Source organism: Pyxicephalus adspersus, chromosome 11 (assembly GCF_032062135.1).
Source record: "Pyxicephalus adspersus chromosome 11, UCB_Pads_2.0, whole genome shotgun sequence".
NCBI lineage: Eukaryota > Metazoa > Chordata > Amphibia > Anura > Pyxicephalidae > Pyxicephalus > Pyxicephalus adspersus.
In genome coordinates, this window is record NC_092868.1 from 51,502,821 (window position 1) to 51,521,701 (window position 18,881).

The 18,881-nt window shown below is 38.9% G+C and overlaps 1 protein-coding gene across 7 annotated transcripts in view; it reads left to right on the forward strand.

Moving 5' to 3' along the window:
* Window positions 1-1,191: 1,191 nt before the first annotated feature.
* The window catches only part of PER3 (period circadian regulator 3), a 34,036-nt gene continuing 16,346 nt past the window's right edge, over window positions 1,192-18,881 (forward strand). For 4 of the 7 annotated variants that reach the window (XM_072427221.1, XM_072427226.1, XM_072427222.1 and 1 more), the window contains exons 1-11: window positions 1,192-1,754; window positions 2,612-2,763; window positions 4,352-4,467; window positions 5,373-5,574; window positions 6,146-6,194; window positions 12,936-13,078; window positions 13,517-13,595; window positions 14,791-14,897; window positions 15,025-15,181; window positions 16,243-16,348; window positions 18,370-18,498. In XM_072427221.1, the coding sequence (XP_072283322.1) occupies window positions 1,456-1,754; window positions 2,612-2,763; window positions 4,352-4,467; window positions 5,373-5,574; window positions 6,146-6,194; window positions 12,936-13,078; window positions 13,517-13,595; window positions 14,791-14,897; window positions 15,025-15,181; window positions 16,243-16,348; window positions 18,370-18,498 (1,539 nt within the window). In that variant the 5' untranslated portion in view covers window positions 1,192-1,455. The remainder of the gene's footprint in view (window positions 1,755-2,611; window positions 2,764-4,351; window positions 4,468-5,372; window positions 5,575-6,145; window positions 6,195-12,935; window positions 13,079-13,516; window positions 13,596-14,790; window positions 14,898-15,024; window positions 15,182-16,242; window positions 16,349-18,369; window positions 18,499-18,881) is intronic. The other 3 variants (XM_072427227.1, XM_072427223.1, XM_072427224.1) reach the window with 3 other exon arrangements.

Genomic DNA, 18,881 nt, shown 5'->3' on the forward strand with positions numbered 1-18,881 from the left:
CTCTAAGCTGCCACAGGTGCCTTCTGTACAGACGGGTTACTTAGTTCACGCCGAGATGGAGATTGTGAATCAACTAGGAACTCCACAGAGCTGTTGACGAGGAAATTCCTGCTTATTAGTGGAAATGTTTTGTAAACTGGTGTTTATTTCCTCACATTTGTGACATTATGTGTTGGGGTAAAAAATGGCTAGAGTAAGAAACACTTCCGCCTTTTCCTTTTTTCAAGGAGTTGAACTCAAAATGGGATTGCAAAGTCCTGTAGCTCCGGTGTTTTTCTTCTCTGACCAGTGTTTTCCATTATCCAATTGACCTGGTCAAACAAGACCCCTTGTTTCCTTGGTGCATGAGGAATCTTGTAATGAGGAGTGTGGGCAGCCCTTAAATATCCCAGAATAGAGGTGCAGAATGGAAGCACATTTCTTCATAAGAGAAAAGGAAATTTCAAAGCCTTTCTGAATTCAAATCGAATAAAAATTATATGAAGGAAAAGGATAATAAAGAGAAGGTGTGATATTTCAACAGTTCTGTTTTGTCATAAGAAACGTATATGGGTTCTGCTACCCCCTGACCACCAACTGGTGGTGACCTGCTACCTGAAGAGGCACCTAAGCAAGAACTGAAATCAAATACTTCTTCGCTTTGTAGAGGGTAGGCAACAGGTTCTCTACAGGGATTAATAAAAGGGCCGATATCCCCAATCCTTTTTCTTTTTAAATGATGCCCAGTGTCATTCAACCCACTCCCCATGTGTGCATGGTGCCACAGGCTAGTCAACTGGCTGAACCACAGCAGCCTGCACCAACAGTACCATGGATAATGGCTGTCTGTATCATTGAGGTCCCTGCATTTCCACGGTCCAATCACGTTCCATTTATTATGCTCACGCCATAAATATTATGGAGAATGTAGACAAAAAGGTACAGAAGTGTGATTGCATGATCACCAAGTAAAAAAAAAAAAAGGCGGAGATGGGAGAAAAAAAAAAAGTGCAGCCATTCACCACATATAAGGGTTTGTGTCACCCCATTGGATAGGCAGACTGATATGTTATGTGTCAAAGCTCTGTAACTGAAGCCAAAAATTTACCTCTAGGTGGTATGTTAACCTATGCACTTTTTTTATTCTCATGCTGTGACATTTACGGCAGGAAGTTGACTTCATCATGTTTATAAACTTTTATACCTTATCATCTGGTTTTGTTTTTTTTATTTTTAGGTAGTAATTTTTCTTCTATGAACATTTATCAAAGTGTTGGTATGCTGCCAGTGCGCACAAATGCCACTAACGTGGGTCTCTCCTTGGAATAGTTCTTCGTCATCTGGGATCTGTGAACAAAAAGAAGCCCATATACAAACGTGAATCGTCTTCGGGATCACCAACACAAATATCCGACCCCTTCAGCACTGTAGACCATGTCAAGCCAGACTTCTAAGTTGTAACTCATCACCGCTATCATGAGCACAGAGCCCCAGAATGAGAGCTTGGTCCAAAATAAAAAAGACTGGTCAGCAGCATCTAGAACGGAGAAAGAAACCCCTCCAGAAAAGACATTTAACTGTAAAATGCCTGAGGAGCACAACTGTGAGCACCATGATGACATGGAAATGCACTCTAATGGTTTGAATGGCAATGAATCCAGCGGTAATGACTGTAACGGGCACGAGTCTAGCGGAACCGATTCCCATGGCAATGAACCCAGGAGATCAAACTGTTCCTTCCGGAGACCCAGCAAGTCCACTGGCAGCAATAACAGGTAATGTTTGCGTTGGTTTGAATGCTGTGTTCTTGTGCATTACATAGCACTGTTGGCCACCCTGACACTATCTACCACATACACATGCACAGAATGGTTCCCAACCACTCCCATGGTCGGTTTAATATTGCTTGGTAATTAGAAATCTGGAATAGGAGTCAAAGACCATTGTTGACCTTTTCTAAAAATAGTAGGTATTTTTTTTTTGGATACCAATTTTAAATAAGCAAGCAAATCCTGAATAATTTCCTTTCTGCTTACTAGCACCAATATCTGTAAATAATGAAACCATTGCTTCTCAGTGAACTAGTAAAGAGGGGTCAAATGGTTATAAATAATTATTTTTCCTTAAAATTTTACCAAATATAAAAAGGAAAAACAATACCCATAAAATTCTTTCACCTTCTGTCTTAACGGACATGGCGGTAAAGACGGAATGGGAGCGCAAAGCCTCCCGGGATACGTACGTCACAAATACCAGGAGGCTTGGGCTGCTCCTTCTGTGCATGCCTAAAATCAGTCATGCGCGTAAGGGACTTTTTTGTCATTGAAAAAAAGAAAGATGCCGATCTGACACATGCACAGGTGAGGTAGGCAGAGGAAGAAGTGACCCCGCCAGTGCAAGACCGATGGAAAGATTTGGAACCATATGGAAGACTCCAGGGGGATCGATGGATCTGCGCAAGTGAAGTTTCTTTATTTTTCACTTTAGTTCCGCTTTAAGCTTAAAAAAATATTGAAAGCTTACATTTACCAATCTGCCTTAGCTGCTGCAATTTCTATGGTTTTGCAAGAAATTGAAATTTTTTAGTGTGTAGCGGGAACACTTTTGACATTTTTCTTTCTTTTTTCTAAAGTGAACAAATGAACAGGACTCGTTCTCACAAGGAGCTGATGAGTATGGTACAGGAAATGAAACGGCGCCTTCCTTTAGAAAAAATGAACCACAGCAAACCCAGCACAGTGGATGCGCTCAACTACGCCTTGAAATGTGTTCGGCAAGTGCAAGGTAAAGAGGTGAAGCTGTGAATGAGAGACTTGAATTGCCAATGAAAAATATGTAGTTTGTAGGGTAAAAGTAATGAAACATTAAAAAATGGAATATTCGGTTGCACCATATGGCCTTAGTGCCTGTGTTTACAATCAGTAAGAGAGGTGATATAGAAAGCAGACGTTCCAATCTGCTTTTAGTACATGATGTGTTATCTAGTTCAGCCAGTTGCTTAGCAACTTTAAAATCATATATATATGGTAATAGAAATGGTAATATATTATGGTTGACACTGTTTCCAATAATCAGAGGTCAGCACTTCAAACATCCTAATGTTAGAGTAGGGGTTTTAATTTGCAGGCCCCTTGATGACGGCTTCCAAATTTTACACTGTATGGCTGAAACTCTATGGCTACTACCTGAGCCTGTGGGGTATCCCATATATTTGGAACAGTGTCTTGGAACCTTCTGGGAAGTATCATGAGAACTATCATTGCTGATTTCCAAAGTAACCAGTCGCCATGTAAATTGCTAATTGCCACTTTCTAAATGTAATCTTTGAGTTTACACATGTCTTCCAGTAACTTTTAATGAACATCAAGTTCTACTTATTATGCATACTAAACGTGGTTAATCGAGTGATGTCTCCAGTCAAGCATTTAGTCATTAACATTGTCCCGGGATATATTTCGGCTCTACACATTGTTGCACTGTATCCTAGGAGCAGCTCTGTGTCATCCCAGGACAGCAGTAATAAAAACTCCAGCTAGAAGTTGGAAATAAATAACAGTTCCAGAAGAAACAAGCAAGAACCATCTGGTACACATGTCAGATGATTCTCGTCCGATTATAATAAATATCTCCGTGTACAGTGCTCGTCCAACGTCGTTAATGGATCTGTCCTGGCGGATTCATGAACGAGCGAAATACAAGTGAAGTGGAGAGAGTGCAGTAGGGTGCAGCTCCATCATTCTCCCCCCTCCCTTCTCCGTAGAGCAGAACGGGACTGTATGTACAGCGCTCGTTCATTCTTTTGTCATTGGAAAGTATCTTTCACGATGCTTGCTAATAAACATGTGTACGCAGCCTTGAAGTTTTAACATGGGTTTTTAAATCGTTTTGCAAGACTGTGTCAAGATATGTGATGTACCATGTATGGAAACCACTAAGTTTTAATTTGTCGGTGGCTTAATTTCTAATGAATTTTTCGATTAGTTGAATTTGAAATCTGCTCCATGAACATTAGCACTGGCTATAGAGGGCATATTGGACACTTACAAAGGAGCAGATACAGATGTCCCCAATCCTAAGTCAGAGCAGCACAGTGGCGTTGATCAGGATTGCCCAGCCATAGTCACACGTCTCCACATGGCAACAAAGTCTGTTAAATTGTGTTTTAATAATTTGTTTTCAGTAGAATGAAGTAAAGGATATGTTAAAGAAAATAATACTTACACTACCAGACCTTACATATAATAACCCACACCTGCATAGCTTATTTAGGGCGAAATTTTAGCTGTTAGCAGTGCACTTTAAAACAAATCCAGGCAAATTCTATTGTGTTTTTCTCTGTTCATGTTTAATGTATTTTCTTCTTATTCCCCAGCAAACAGTGCATTCTTCCAGATCCTCAGCGACAGCGGAACCTCTCGACTGGATACCACTGTACATACAATTGAAGATCTGGAAATGATGACGTCGGAGCATCCACCAAAAAACACAGTATGTATAATTAAATTCTATGCCTAGTCAAAAGGAAAGATCTTGATGTCCATAATGACCAAGCAGATCCTAATTTGGGTTTTATAATGTCTTTAGGGGAAATAAGAACCAGACATTTTTTGGGCATGGAGATATCTAAAGCCTCCTCAGAGGCTAGCAGCTTTTGGCATGATTTGGTAGATGTCTGCTATCCAGCAGCTTCTTAGAAGTTCAGAAGAAATCCAAACATTCTTCTCTTCTACCCAACTTGGTTCCGATATGCTATCCTAAACACAATACAGCCATTTGCTTTGCTTTAGTTGAAAACACTAAAGTGCTTATGCTTCCCATGTATTGATAAGGAGTTCATTTTCAAAACTGCTGGCCCACTTTTTTTTACAGGTACAGTTACTAAATTTCACATCCATTTCTTTGCATCACAGAGGCTTTGAAACATTGGCTAGTAAAGTTCTGAGGGCCTTCTCTTCAGCCCACGCTGGATTTAGGTCATTTCCACCCTTGTGATCCCCACTAGTAGCTATTATGGGCGTTTTGGTGTGCAATAAATGGCAACTAATTGAGCCTAACTAGAGCAGAAGTCTTCTGTCCATTTGCAGGTAGGATTAAGGGCTCTATTTATAAAAACTGGAATCATTCCCTCAAACTTTCCCTGGTGAGAATTCATTGCTGCTATTGAAAATCATGGATCTGGAATATAACCATGAGAGACTCTTTAAGATAATGTCTGAACCCTAAGAGTGTCTTAACCTTCTCCCATTTTTGATGGAGAAGGGCTATGCCATTGCATGCTTTTTCATTGTCGAATGCCTTTATCCCTGTAAAGGGACTCCATTTCTGTTGCTTATGCCTGAGGTGCTCTAATGAAAGCCTAGATTAAATATTAGCATATATTTTTTTCTTTACAGGATACATTTGTAATTGTGTTCTCACTGACTTCTGGGAAGATGGTGTACATCTCTGAACAGGCTGCCTACATCCTGAATTGTAAAAAGAAGCTGTTGGACTCATCTCGCTTTGTGGAGCTCCTGGCTCCTCAGGATGTCAGCGTCTTCTACAAACACACTACCCAATCTCATCTTCTGCCTTGGAATATCAAAGCAGAAACTGGTAAGGAAGTTGGAATTAAAGCCACTGGAACTGGAAAATTTGTGGATAGAACTCATATGGGATGTCATTAAAAAATTAAAATGATTCATCTTCTCATTTAGTCTAAGGTCCAGTGAGGGACCATACTTGTTGGTATAGAACATTGCTTCCTAACCTTTTAAACATTGGTGGATCCTTTGAAATACAGTACCTTTCTGGTCTTCAGGGAACCCCTTCTATTATTACTAAATTCGTAGCTTACAGTATATTAACGTTATGATCTGTAGAACAATTGCTTGCCAATGGGATGAATGTCACCTTTACATATAAGGTATTGCTAACTTGTCAAAGAATCCCTAATGACCCCCAGAGGAACCCTAAGATTCCACGGAATCCTGGTTGAGAAACACTGGTCTAAAATGTGATTGCTAACTGCCTAGCTCCCTCTCGCCTTGAAATATATCCTTGCTCCAGGCTGTAACTCTGTGTCTTTCATAGAAGCAGAATTTTATTTTTTAGCTCTTGAAACAGTAGGAGGTACTTTACAAGTAAGACATATATGTTGAAATAACTTGTGTATTTGTTTTTTCAGCTTCTCTTTATGAGTACACTCAGGTGAAGTCGTTTTTCTGTAGAATTAGGTAAGATTTTTTCATTTATGCCATAAGTAACTCTTTTAATACCTTGCTTCTCTGTATTGTATCTGTGGTTGTTTGTTATGTAATAAACAGATTGTTTGCCTAGATGTTTAGCCCAGTATAATTAGTATTTCTATAAGTAGTTCTATTTGGATGTGCCCATAGAATTTTTTTTAATTTTTATTCCTTTATACTGTTGTGACAGTATAAAAAATGTAATTTGGTTTCTTTAGAAGCTTTGCCAAAATAGAAAGCCAAACATATCCCTTTAGCTGCCCATTGAGTATACTAGAACCTCCGGCAGGGAGCTCAAAAGTTAACTGAAGGAGCACAAAGGGCAGGCCGTCCACACTGCTGCTAATTTGCTGCTGTAAACCTGATACAGGGAAGTGAAGGTACTGGCAGGGTCCTCGGGTGTCAAAGTATGCAATAGATTCACACAAAACTAACTATGTGCTTCAGAAATAGTATAAAGTAAGTCAAACAAGCTAAATATTTGATTTTGCGTTTATATACACTTTAACCAACTTTGTTAGGAAAGAAAAAGAGAAACTTTGGTAAAACAAGACATAATAATTGGTTGCAAGAGATGAGGGAATCTAGGAGCCCACTTCAGTCGTAAAAAAGCCGGATGATAGCAGAACTTTCACAATTGCATTCTGGCATGAAAAAGGACAAATCATGACAAGATAATGAAATTGTGGAAAATGGAACGGTTTAATTAATTAACATGTCAATTACTATATGTTGGAGATATTACTTATGTATACAGTACAGACAGATCAAAGCTGGTAGGGGGGACCATCTGAGTGTTACACATAGCTTCCTGAAATGTCACAGCACCCTGCCACAGTATCAGCTCTGATACAAGCAGCGGGCTGTTTTTTTGCAAGAAGTCATGCACACATGCCTTGTTCAGTGCATGCAGTCTGGAGAAGAAGCTTTGTTGCATGCAAACTTATGATCAAAAGAACTAAAATTCGATGAATAAAAGGGGTGGGCTACAGACAGTAAGGCTGGAGAGGAAAGGGTTAGATGATCTAGGATGTTTTAGAGTCATGTAAAAGCTTTAGGAATACAGGACAGGCTGGATCTTAAAGTTGTTCCATGTGATGTCCGTGCTTGGGTTAACAAATGGCAGTAACATCTTGTTACACGAAGGGATCCATACATTGATAATAACAGTCTCCATAACAACCAGAATGCTGCGCACCATAGCCTGCTGTATTCTGTTCATTAACAATGTGCAAAGAGATGGGCTAATGCTCAAGGGTTCTTGTTTCACAGGGAAAAAAATTGTTTCTGTGTGTACTTATCTTATACTAATGTGGCATTACTTGCTTGCAACATGTGGTAAATATGTTAAAGGTGTAAGTGCAGCTTTTTGTACATTCACTGTGCCTTTAAATTACCTAATTCCTGCATGTTGGTAGTTAGGCATTTTGGCATGGCTTTATTGCTCATCTGTGGGAATTTAGTAGTGTTAAATGTGTAATTTAGCAATAGTGTGTAATGCTTAGGCTAAATTCACACAGATTGGCTGGTGGGTGGATAACCCACCCTCCTAATTCTAGCCATCCCTGTCCAAGTGATTAATGAATGAGAGCACCATATGATTGGATTGTGAAGGTGCAGCAGGATACTGGTGAGTTGATCCACCTGCTTTCTCTTCCTGCAAGTTCTGGTTGCAAGTTCTGCTCCTGCCTCACCCAGTCTGAGTGCTGGTATACTAGATAAAGGGTAATATCAGACAAATCCAGATACATATATTAGCTACAAAAAAATATAAATTAGCTACCTAAAAATACACTGAATCACTTCAGTAAGTGCATTCATTTGTTATGCTGCTTCCCCACCTCTTAGATTGTAAGCTCTTCTAGGCAGGGTGCTCTCATCCTCCTGTGTCACTGTCTGGGTCTGTCTGTCATTTTCAACCCCTTTTTAATGTACAGTGCTGTATAATATGTTGGCGCTATATAAATCCTGCCTCTAACTTTGCAGTAACAAAGCTAAGGAATGTTCCTTACTTTTCATCAGAAGCTCAGGGCTCTAAACAGCCCACACAGACATCCATTTACTCTTCCTTCATTTACAGTTCCCCAATGCAGAGAACAGGTCTAAAGAGGGGATCAGGCCACCACCGTCCTTTCTAAACAGCCTGGAGTCCACAATTCCCCCCACCTACTGCATTTACATGACTAGGAGTATATTGGGGCGCATTTTGGAATATGTAGCAGAATAAGGGGAGACCTTGTGGTGTGTTCATGGAGGTGGTTATAGCCTGATACCATAATTTCTGAAAGAGCTAAGAAACTAGCAAGGTGTTCATTCATTTGTATCCAGTGGCAGTTTCTGAACATAAGACTCAGCCCTGGCATTATATAACATCAGACATCTGAGCAGTATCCAATTTTTAATAAAGCCATATTCAATTTTAAAGAAAGCCTTTTTTATCTTTTCTATAATGTGAGGACTGGAGGTCATTCCTAGTACTGACTACCCTTCGCTAATTAGCCCAGCGGATGGAGAAGGCAGTGTATTGAATAGCATAGTCGTGTTGTATAGATGTCAATAAGATTTTTTTTTTTTTTGGCTTAATCCGTGCATGACATTAATTAAATGGTGCTTACGCCGATGCATGCGGATCGGAGTGCGAAATCAATAAATCCAAAGCTTCTGCAGCTTGTCACGATGGCTTGTGTTAATAGCCACGAGCATCTACCAGTACTGGAAGGGTGCGTTATGTAATTCAGTTACAGAATCAGAGTCTGTGATGGTGAATACATTGCTTGTCTGGGCTGAATTATTTTTTAATACATCTGTGTGTCAGGATAATAAAGTTGATCTTATCTATTTTTATATTTCAGAGCGTGCATAGTTAACTTCTGGTTAGTTTATTAAAATTAATGTGCTTGCCCAGGGCCAAATTTCTGATTAGTATATTAAAATGAATGTGCTTGCCCAGGGCCAAATCAAATGGCCATAGTTGCAAACAACACTAACTTAACTGCAAATCATAAAATACACATGTGCTGCACAATATCCAGAGACAATAGGCAAATAAAAATGTTTGGTGTCTGGATAGTCCAATCCAACCTTTTAAAGCCCAACTCTAGCCAGAGAGAACCCCAGCGGACACTCCCTAGGATAGTACTGTATGCTGACGTCCACCAGCTATTAATCTCCTTTTTAGTGGGTGCAAATCATGTTATGTGACACAGCAATCACATGTAGGCCAAAAGCTCTTTTGCCAACTATATTTTCACCCTGGACCTTACAGTAGAAATTATAATTAATAATAATAATAATAAACATGATTTATATAGTGCCAACATATTATGCTATTTAATGTACATTAAAGAGGGGTTAGAAATGACAGACAAATACAGACAGTGACACAGGAGGAGGAGAAGACCCTGTCCCAAAGAGCTTGCAATCTTAAAGATGCCACTTTAGCCTGAAGATGGCAGTGTTCATTAGTTTAATACTGTAATTTGCTTGTACAATTACATCATATATTAAAATAAAATAATTAACAATTTTATTTTTAAGCACTTTACTTCCATACATACTTTTTTAATGGGTTCCTTCTGAGTGATGCAGATAGCATTATTACCAAAGGAAAGGAAACAACACCAGCAGCATTTTCTTTCAGTTCATGGTCTGTCTAATTTTTGCAACCACCGGGTTGGTTCCAGGACACCATGAACTGGAATTAGATTAGATGGTGAAAAGCCAAAAGAAAAAAGTTTTTTGATGACGGAAAGGAATTACTTGCGGCAACTTTTAGCATCTTCATCTTTGCACAAATGCCAGGCCTTTCTGATCGGGCATAGCTCCAACAGGTAGATCCTCTAAGCCTCTGACATATCCTGTTGGACCATACTTATGATGGACTGCTTTAAGAGCAGGCAAGAAGAGGGCAAGCAAGCTTTAGCACCAGTTTAGCCCTGACGGAACACCTTGCACAACGAAATGTTGGATACTTAAACTACTTCAGGGCACTTGTGCTTTATGTTAGCACCATTTTCTTTTTAAAAAAAGCGTCAGAGTCTCCTTAGCAATGCTTTGCAGAAGACTTTTTTTATTAGTGCAATAGTAAGATTCATTCTACATGGGACTGCAGCCGTCAACTGATGAAAATTCTTGGATATGACAACAGCCTCATACACCAGACAATGAACAGAATCCATTAGTCATTAGTCCTATCAGCGTCTGGTTATGTAACGGCCTTTGTAAGTCTTATTCCTCGTGTACAGAGGATTATAGCACGACGGCTGGTTGCCTTGTCCTGGTCACATGGTCCTTCATTCGCATTTTTATGATTTGGCAATTAATTTTTGGAAGGGGTTTGTTACTTTTTTGGTTCCCGAAAATGTCACCATGTTGACAGTGTGCAAACAGGACCTGCAAAGGCATCGAAGCGGTCGCATGCTGTGTGTGACTTTTGTAAACAGAAATAGACGGATGGCTGTCTCCTTGGATACAGGCCGCAGCTTTCTAAATAGGCTGCCTAGGCAAAATAGAAAAACACTGTCGGTAGAATCCTGGTGGTTGATTGTAATGAAAGTGATTCAGGGTCTTTTAAAGTCTGACAATCGCTGCTTTACTTTATTTTGTCTCAAATATATGAAAAGGCAGCAGCTGATCCAGGTAAGAATGAGCGTAGGGTCTGGTATTGGAATGTAAATGTTGCCTTTTAGAGAACGTCATTGATGCATGATGGTTGCCTTAGGCAATAGGCAAAAAAATGATAACCCTTAAAATATCAAAATTCTTGTCCTCTGTTACCCATCACTATCAATTGGTTAGGTTCTGAAGGTAGTCTCCTCCAAAGCAGGGGATGGTCACTTTTTAGTTGATTGCCTGGGGCTCACCAAAGACATGCAGTCTCTCGCAGCTGCCATCTAAAACCTTGTACAGATGTCTGATGGTTGTCAGGATTCTCACTGCAAACAATCTTTTGTGATTATTTTTAGTGACCGATAAACACAGAGCTGTGTTTTATATAGAGGGAAGGAGGCGCAAGCTGCACCCTGCTGTGCTCTCCTCCATAGGAGTGAATAAAGATAATTTCTGATCGTTCATTCAACAATGCATCATAGCGGATTGCAGACAGATGTCCTATGACGCAAACCACAATCTTATGAGCTCTCCTCCATTGAATCCATTAATCAACAATCCGCCATGTCGAATTTATGAACGACGTTGGGGGACCTCTGTACATATCGTCATATTTTCACCCAAGACAAGCGTGACTATTGCTCTTGGGCAACTATTATCTGACCTCTGTACATAGCCCAAGCCTTTGGAATAGTATTTTATTAGGTTCCTTGTAATAATGAGTTAAGCTGTGTACAACAAGCAATGTCAGGTTCCTAAGACATGCAAAGTATGGTGTAAAGATTTGCTGCTGGACTGATACATTAGACCTGTTTTATTAAAGCTCTCCAAGGCATGAAAGGTTACACTCATCAGTGAAGCTGGGTGATCCAGCAAACTTGGAATGTATCTGGTCCAGGATTAAAAATATTTGCTCATAAATAGCAAATTACTTTTAGGAAATCCATTCCCAGTTTGCTGGATTGCCCAGTTTCACCGATGAAATTGTATCTTCTCCAGCCTTGGAGAGCTTTAATAAATCAGGTCCAATGTCTCCTATGATAAACTTCTATATCATGAGAACTGTAGTTTGCATTCCCAGAAGACTATAAAACTAGCACACAATGTCAGTTGTGTGCTTTCTACATTGCTTTGGGGTAATAAATACCCGTGCATGTGTTTAAACATCCAGCCATTGAAAGGCTGCACACATATTAGATACCTAGGGAGCATCGCACGAAAAATCTGCCAGGATTACTATTTGTTGTAAACTAAATTCATTGTTTGTTCTCTTTGGTTGTCAATGGGCACTTTTATTTTTTCTTAACAAACAAATATCTAACAGTGTGTCGCTAATCGTTAGATTACAATTACTTCGATACTAGAAAACTTTTTTTAGTCCCTACATTTTTGTTGGTGCAACAACGTGTTCTGGGTGCTTGTATTTGCTGGTTTATAAATAGAGCAAGTATTTGTTCTACACTGGAGTGAAAAGCAACATATAAAATAACTAAAATAATCTGAATGTCGTGATGTCCTCTCAAATTTTTTGTTCTAGCCAGGAAATAATTGATTGTGGAATAACACGACAACCTCTAATATTTTATTTCTGTTACATAATTGCACAGCACAGATTATCGGTCACATACTTTGCTGGAGTGCTCTGCTAGCTAAGGTTTATTGAAAGGTTTGACCTTCAGTTGAGAGGATGCGAGAACTGTTATGTTTGTCCTTTCTACACCAAAAAATAAAACCCTGAAGACGTGCCGTTATTTGCTGGGCACAATAGGCAAGCATGTTTTATCCAGCAAAGAACACAAGGACAGATTGTACAAATACTGTAATAATTTCATTGAATGAATAATATATAAAATAAACTTGGCAATTGGATTTTTTTTTAAAGCAATATCGAGCATCTGTACATCAGACCATGTAAAATAAAATCCCACAATCTTTTGATGAAGACATCTAACCACTAGGATGTGTGGTAAACCACACATCAGTTCCCAAAATTTTCTTCTAATAATACAGTGTGTAATTGCTTTTTGTTTCAGTGTTAATACTGGTTGTCATTGTTCTTAGGGTTTTTTTTTTTTTTGTAATTTTTATCTCGCCGTTAAATTCTGTTTCTTTTCTTCTCAGGGGTGGAAAGGACCGTGATCATGAACTTCGGTACAATCCCTACCGAATGACACCGTATTCTGTGAAACTCCGCATGTCTCCTGATGTCGAACCAGAGCATTGCTGTCTTGCTCTGGTAGAAAGGATTCACTCAGGATATGAGGGTAAAATTATTATTATTAATATTATTATTACTACACAGTATTACTATTACGCAGTGCTGTACGAAGTCCATATTCATGTCACTAACTGTCCCTCAAAGGGGCTCGCAATCTAATGACCATAGTCATATGTCTTAAATACAGTGTTAGGTCAATTTGGGGGGGAAGGCAATTAACCTAACTGCATGTTTTTGAAATGTGGGAGGATACCGGAGTACCCAGAGGAAACCCAGGCAAACACGGGGAGAACCTGCAAGCTCCATACAGTCCTGGCTTTAGGGTTGACTAATATATTTTTAACTTTTTTGACAGAACTAAAGGGTTGGTTGGTCTTTTTCATGCCGTCTGTTTTATGCCATCCCTAACATAAAATGTATTTTATAAGTGTTGCTTTCTTCTTTTTTAATTGTTGTATTTATTGCATTGTGATGCTTGTTTCAGCTCCCAGAATCCCTTTGGAAAAACGGATCTTTACAACTACACACACCCCTGGCTGCGTTTTTCTAGAGGTAGATGATCGGTAAGTTGTGTTTATTTCTATTTTGTTTCCCAAGACTGAGTTAATACTAGGAATACTAAACCCAGCCAGAAAGGAAAATACTGCTATACACCTGCTGCAAAATGATTAAAACTTGTTAAAAAATGTCAAAAAGCAAACCTTGAGAAAGCAGAGGGGATTGAACCTACATTTCTGCTGCCTTTTTCGCTGATCTTTGCTCTTGACAGACTCCCAAAAATGTATGTCAGGTGTCTGGTGCCCCATTTGCTCCTTTGGAGTTGACTACAGGACTCTGTAGCAACATAGTGGTTATTGCAAAATAAAACAACGCATGTGGTGGGGAACACGTCTGTAAAACGTGAGGATTCTTAAGCAGGCTGCAGTTTTTTGAGAGATTGAAGTTTGAAGGACTGGGTGGCAAGGCACAGAAGTATAAATCTATGTTGTGCCTTTGAATTTTTTTGATGGCTGTTTTTAATAAAATGTCGCCCTTGATGCTAATAATGTAGGGCTTTGTAGATATGCAATCAGCAAATTTAGGTTGCCAATGTTACAAAGGTTCTAGGTGGGCAGGAATGTTCAGGAACTGTGCCCAGCTTACTTGGTTTTAAGAGTTTGAAAAGTTAGTAAAATTCTACTATCTAGTATCTGTATGCTTCAGTGGTATTTCTTTAATTTATTGCTGAGAATATAAAACCTATGGCTTATAATGAGCCAAGGGTTGTGAAATATAGAAGTACCAGTGGAACCTATAGGAGCTAATCATAATACAGCTTCACTGCAATATGGATTTGCTTGAACAAACAGGACCTGACTGATTTTTTTTTGGCGATAACACACATGAAAATACATAATGCAGCCATATGTGAAGCTCTTGGAAATTGTATATTTCTTTTACACTTTTAGGGATGAAAGGCCTGTCTGTTCTTTTTAATCATCATAGAAATTTGACTAAAAGTAGATCAGAGCCAATAATAATTATTGTGGGCACTAACCTGTTACCAAAAATTGGGGTTCAGGTTATTCTGCTCAGTTTAGCCCATTGGCTGCCATGGTTTGTTGGCCTTTTCCTATACTCTTTGCACTATCGTAGGTTTGTATGCTCAATATTATTAGCTCACAGAAAAATTAGTTTATCAGTTTCAGAAATTTTAAGTTCTAAAAGCAGGTTTTTGAATGTTGTCCCTGTGTACTAATTTTTATATTTCTGTTTCAGCGCTGTACCATTGTTGGGTTACCTGCCACAGGATTTAGTTGGAACATCAGTCTTAAAGTATTTACACCCAGAGGATCGCCGTTTAATGCTTGCTATGCACAGAAAAAGTAAGATGATCTTTTGGGTTATGACAAAGTGTGAAAAGATTTCATCTTAAGAATGAAGAAAAGAATAGGAAAAGCTAGTTGCAAATATACTGTGATGTATTAAGCTTTGTGTTTTGTTTTTCACTAGTTCTCAAATACGCTGGGCAGCCACCATTCGAGCATTCCCCGATCAGGTTCTGCACCCAGAATGGGGACTACATCACTTTGGATACCAGCTGGTCCAGCTTTGTTAACCCCTGGAGCAGAAAAGTGTCTTTTATTATTGGCCGGCACAAAGTTAGAACGTAAGTTGGCGTTGGTGCTGTTTTAGAAAAGTATCATTACTTCATAATCTTCTTAATTATGCAGCGCAGGTAAATTATGGCTAGTGGAGGGGGTGGCAAGGTGTGTACATAGCTTCCTGCAAGCTGTACTAACTCCTACATATGATTTTTGAGCCTGCAAAATTAAAAGAGCCTAAATCCTTTAAAAAAGGGTTGGTGCATGGACAGTCTGGCTGCAACTTACAAGGGCCAGATGATACTAGAATCACCAAACAAAGTTTAGTTAGCTGATAACCTTGTTCCTACTGCACAGGTAACCAATGGTAGCTGTGGCTGCAGCAATGGCAACTGTGCACCCTAAAGCAAATTGTTGCTTCTGTAAACCACACCGCTATCTGTCTGTCACATGCAAAAAATGGTTTCAACTGCTCCCCTTCACTTGATTGAGAGAGATGGGATTGCAGTTTAGCCTGTGGTAGAATGATGTGGCTCACTGCAGGTCTGAAATGGCCCTTATATCCATTCCCAGTATTAGGATCTATACCTCTCTGATCATTTTGGGTGACAATTTTACAAGCAATCACTGCACAGTTACCCTTCCCAGCTACTGCTGAGTTTATGGAGAGAGCAGGGGAGAGGACAAAAGCTAAGGAGGAGGAGCAGTAGGCACACTGCTGCATGGACTACGGTAGTCCTCATTAGCAGACAATCATTTAGCAATATGGTAAGGATAATTGATGACTTGAGACATCTAAACTGAGGCTGGATTTAAATCAGAGATGATTATGAACTATCATCTTCAGTGATGCAAATCTATCATTTTTTTCCCATGGTCTAAAGCTTTGCGAAGATGCTAGATTTCCACAGTCTGGAAATGACTAGCGATTGCTATGCACATCACTTGAAAGAAAGCAGAATCAGTTGGAATGGACATTGAAATTCAATAAAGAGATATGTGCTAGGAGGTTTCAGCAATAAATGTTCAGGATTACAGAAAGAACGCAATCTCCTTTAGAGTCAGATTACACATAAAACTGAAGCCTGTAATATGCAGATCAATTTTTTTATTTTTTTTATTTTAGGGGACCTCTGAATGAAGATGTGTTTGCTGCCAGAAGTACAGAAATCAGGAATGTTGACAAAGAAATAAAGGAACTGCAAGGACAGATCTACAAAGTACTTTTACAGGTAGAGAACATTGTCTCAGCGGGGAGGGTACTATATGAGCAGAACTATCAAAGAGAGTAATGAGAGTGTTTGGAAACGATTAACTACATTTGTTTTGCATAGCGTGACAATTTGTTTTCTGTTTTGGATAGTTTCTACTCAATTTACGAACCATAGACAACTATATATATATATATATATATATATATATATATATATTGTTTTTTAATGAACGTTTTCATCTGCTGAAAAGATCACATTTTTTTGGACAAATCACCACATTATTGTTTTTTTTCTTTGAACTGTATATATACAGTTAGATGTATATATAGATGCACAATAGATGTGCGTGGGTATGTATATAATATTATTATAGCATTGTTAAATTTAAACCTGCAATGTAACTCCACATCAGAAAAGTGGAGAGGTTTGAGGGTAACATATTTGTAGGAGATTGGCATAATGACCCATCCATGTAGACCATCATTCATTTGCTTTTGCATTTATTACATTTATAGAACTGTAAGGGACATACATGCAGCGAGCTCATTCATTTTTTTTTAATGACGTGTCAGAATGTATTATATAAAAAAAAAAAAAAAAAAAAAAGTATTTTGACTTTATTTAGGCCACAGTAATTTTCCTAGGCGGCAGCTGAAAGGTCCTCCATTGTTACCCTTATTCTCTATCATTGTAATGGATAATTTGTCACCGCGGGAGAGAATGGGGCGTTACATCACCAGCCTTGGGTGTACAGCCATGGAAGCCGGACACCGTACAAACATTTAGCCTTATCGACCAGTCTGCAGACAGCATCCATGACTCAGCTCTCACATGGATCTGTGTTTTCAGTCCAGATTTGTGATGTGATTCAGAAATATTCTTGTTTACCCTCTCTTTATTGACTAAATGATATTGTCCTCTGGGTACAATAGGACATGTGTCCGGACCCATGCCAATTTCTGAGCACTACAATTCCAATTTAGAGATAATATAAACAGGTATTTTCTAGAAATCTGTAGCTGCCAGGTGTTCTTGTGAAAGTGAATGAAGTTGTTCTTTCCCACAGCCAGAAGTTTGATCAATTTTTTGGAATAGGAGTGTGGAGAACATTTATCAGAATAACAACATTTGCTTTCATATAGCATCTTAAAGCCCACCTGGACCTTTAGTTTAGGTTATAATAGAACTATTCATTAAAAAACATTTCAGGTGCTAAAAGATTGTTCAAAGTCTTGCAGTTTTTTTTTCTTTTCAAATCTGCCATGACCCAAGTAGAATAATCTGTTCCCTGGTGGCAGTTGCAGAGAAGGGAACTTGCACTCTGCAAAAGCAGGGGTCCCTCTGCTGAGGTCGACATACCTCTTCCCGAGTTACACCAGAGTTGTTTAATCAGCAGAGAGCATAAGCTTTACTGATTGCAAAGCTATAGGCCTGACTCTGTAGGGGTCATGTTGTGTATATATACACCATTGCTTCCTCAAAGGTCACACTCTTTAGCATGCTGGCAGGGAACAGGTTTTTCTGCTCAAATTTTGTCATGATGCACATGGATGTAATTAGCAGATTTAACTGATCAGATATACCTAATTTTTATTGAGGGGAAGGGTCAATTTCTTTAGGTCACCTTTTAACCTGGTAAACATATTAACACTTTTAATAGCCTATACCTGCTTCTGTTTTGTAGACATATGACTGTTTAAGTGAATTGGCTCACACTTTGCTAGATACATTTACCAAGGGTATAGGTACTATATAGCCTGGATAGGTAGCATAATAGTGAAAACCATTCTCTGGTTGTTAAATTAATTTGAGGGGTTTGTCAAGCCTGCACATGCAGCACAGATACCTGAAAAAAGGGAACACAAATGAATTGTACACACACTGACTGGTCACAGAAATATTTGCAAGCTAGCCAATTTTAGACCTTAAGGGCCCTTCAGGGAGGTTTCTTGAATCCTGTCACCATCACCCAAAATAAAAAGGTAGGCCAGTTAAAAGTTGCGTAATGTAAATATTAGGTTTGTTTTTATTTGTTGCAGCCTGTACATAACAATGGTTCCAGTGGCTATGGGAGTCTGGGTAGTAATGGATCCTACGAACATTACATCAGCATTGCCTCTTCTAGTGATTCCAATGGAAACTGCGTGGATGAGTTACACAAAGAACCGGTAAATTCAAATAGCACTTTGCTATTAATATTGTTAATAAAGGGATTTATTAGAAGAGTGGTGCTACATTGATCCAAAAAAAAGTACAGACTACAACAAATGTATTATATCAGTAGATTGTTAGTTAGAACTAATATAAAGTTGTTTTATTTCCTGTCCTGATGATCCATGTTTCCTCTAATTACTTGTCTTCCCAAATATATACAGAACTAAAGCTTTAGATGAATTTAACAGAATGTTAGGCACAGATTAATTTATACTGACACAAAAAGTGCTGCAAATTCATCTTACAAATATACATTTTAAAGTTCTTTATAGAGTATTTGGTAAGTGTATGTAGTGACTTATGTGACAACGTATCTCTGCTTTAGTCACCCACTCCA